The following is a 2,500-nucleotide window of genomic DNA, read 5'->3' as shown; positions in this document are numbered from 1 at the left end:
GACTACGCGCGTGGAAGGAAAGGGGAGTGCAATAGAGAAACGCGAAGTGGTAAGCCGGTCTGTAGAAAGAGAGGGTTAAGCTCAGTAGAGAGGCGCGCACATGTAAGCACAGATGGACGACGTCACTTCCTTTTCAAAGGAAATCCACGCATGCGCAAAAGACCACCGGAAACAAGTATAAAAGCAAGAGACAAGCTGTTTCCAGCCCTTTTCGACGTAGCTGTCGAGCTGAGCGGTCGTCGGACCATTCGCCCCCCTTTCGGGGCACCCGCGCGCGTCGCGCCCCCTGCGACTATGTATCGGGCACGAGCTAACAAACAGTACGTACACTTTATACGCTTTCTATCTCCATGAACTGGATTGACTTTCTCACTCTATCTCCCCTTCGGCTTTGGTCCATCAACACACAGTTAATCGAATTTTTACCCCTAACCATAAGTCTGAGTGGTAAGGTCGTAAACCAAATGATTTTAGGTGATATATTTTGATATTTCAAGCGAAACACCCACTTAATAATAAAAAAAAAAACAAGCAAACAAACAACCATTATTTCCCTTTTTCTAAATAATAAGATAAATATAAACTAGCTGGCATATTCGTCATCGGACACTTTGAATAACGTCTAAGGCAGAGATTCTCAATCAGGGGTAAATTTACCCCTAAGGTTAAAAATTATATAGCCAGTGGTGAATGATTGAAGTACCTGATAATTTAAAAATAATTATTTCGTTTCATATTGTGTCATATCTAAGAAGTATAATACAAATTTACTCCATAATTTTTTTATTCAGAAAATGATTTGATTTTCTTTATTTTTGTATAAAACTATTTTTTATACAAAACTTAAATATCCTAAACGATAAATAATTACTTTTTGACCTTCTTTGTTTTTTGGTCACTTTATGATGGCGTCGAATTGTTTTGTATCGGATTAGGGAGTAAATGAAGAAATATATAAAGCCAAGGGGTCAATAATGGAGGAAAGGTTGAGAATGGTTGGTCTAAGGTGGCAACCAAATATACAACAACAACAACAACAACAACAACAACAACAACAACTATTATTACGTTATGGCATCGACCATATATAAATGCTACGCGATCAACTATAAAGTTTCTCTAAATAAATCAATCGGATTAAAATCTTCCGGTATCGAATTATCTCCCTTGTCCTAGCAGAATTACGTTTAGTTAGTATCGTCATAATTCTAAATGATTCACTGAACGGATTGGAATCATTATTGATTATCATGTGTCTTTTATTTTATATAAAAAGTGTCTATTAACAAAAATAAATTTTATTTTTATAGAAGGTCCCCCAGTCCCCACTAAAAGCATTTCCATCACACTTGTTTCTCTACGTTTGTCCCTGCGTTTGTGTTTGTGCGTATGTGTGTGTGTTTGTCTATGTTTGTGTTCGTGTGCGCATATGCATGCTAATAATGCATTATTATTAATGGTTATGGTTCAGTTAGGGTTAGGGTTAGACTGTACAAAATGCATAATAAATGCCCCTGTAGAACGCATCGCAGAATTGTGAACAGGTACTTGTATGAGTTTCTATACCGACATAATTCACAAGCGGTTCTCAGTCGCTTGTTTATTCAAGGGGAGATAATGACAAGGTTTTTGCAATTCTTGTAGGGAGATGTCAACGTACGCCTATATATATATATATATATATATATATATATATATATATATATATATATATATATATATATATATACATGTATATACATATATATACATATATGTATATACATATATATATATATATATATATATATATATATATATCGCCTGCTATTCCCAAATGGTCACTCCTCGTGTACTGGCCGGGCTGAACATCGCTTAAATTGAGTGAACTACGTAGAACTGGTGTGTCAACGTGATTATGCCGTATATTATAGGAATTAAATGGAAACTTACCTTCCGAGCAGGGAGGCCCAAGGAAAACATGAGGATTAAAAGCAATTTTTGCTTCTACAGCAACGGCCAAACCTTCTTTAGAGCTGCAGGCAGAATCGAACCAACGCACACTGAAAAGTAACAACCAGAAAAATATAATAATGTATCTTGCAAGAGGAAGGGAGCATTTCAGGAATATATATATAAAACTAGAAAATATCCGTTCCACGACGGGTAAAATTTATTCCCCGAACAGAACCCCCCGCCCCCCCCCCAAAAAAAAAACAATTTTGCGCCATATTTATTGTAATGTGGTCGTTACATGTTAACACTGACCCGACGTTGTGTATAAAATTCTTGCAGAGAAACACAGGAAAAAAATTCAACACTAATATTTTTTATTTGAAAGAAAAGCCGCCTCACAGGTATTTTCTAAGCCAGCAAGTCGTCTGAAAATGATGTCAAAATAGAATGATAGAAGAAAATACATTCTCAAATTTCAAAACATAACATTAGAAAGTGTAAAACAAGAAAGTATAGCCGTTAACTCAATAAATAAAATATTCGATATACATGGAAACCTTTTGCA

At 35.7% G+C, this 2,500-nt stretch overlaps 1 protein-coding gene across 1 annotated transcript in view; it reads right to left on the bottom strand.

Moving 5' to 3' along the window:
• LOC145259259 (atrial natriuretic peptide receptor 1-like) overlaps nt 1-2,500 on the bottom strand; it is a 115,599-nt gene that overhangs the window by 108,826 nt on the left and 4,273 nt on the right. The window contains exon 2 of the mRNA XM_080117095.1: nt 1,933-2,042. Within this exon, the coding sequence (XP_079973221.1) occupies nt 1,933-2,042 (110 nt within the window). The remainder of the gene's footprint in view (nt 1-1,932; nt 2,043-2,500) is intronic.

This window comes from Euprymna scolopes, chromosome 34 (genome assembly GCF_053919585.1).
Source record: "Euprymna scolopes isolate OS-2025 chromosome 34, ASM5391958v1, whole genome shotgun sequence".
NCBI classification, from domain to species: Eukaryota; Metazoa; Mollusca; class Cephalopoda; order Sepiida; family Sepiolidae; genus Euprymna; species Euprymna scolopes.
This window is presented reverse-complemented; position numbering and strand designations above follow the sequence as displayed.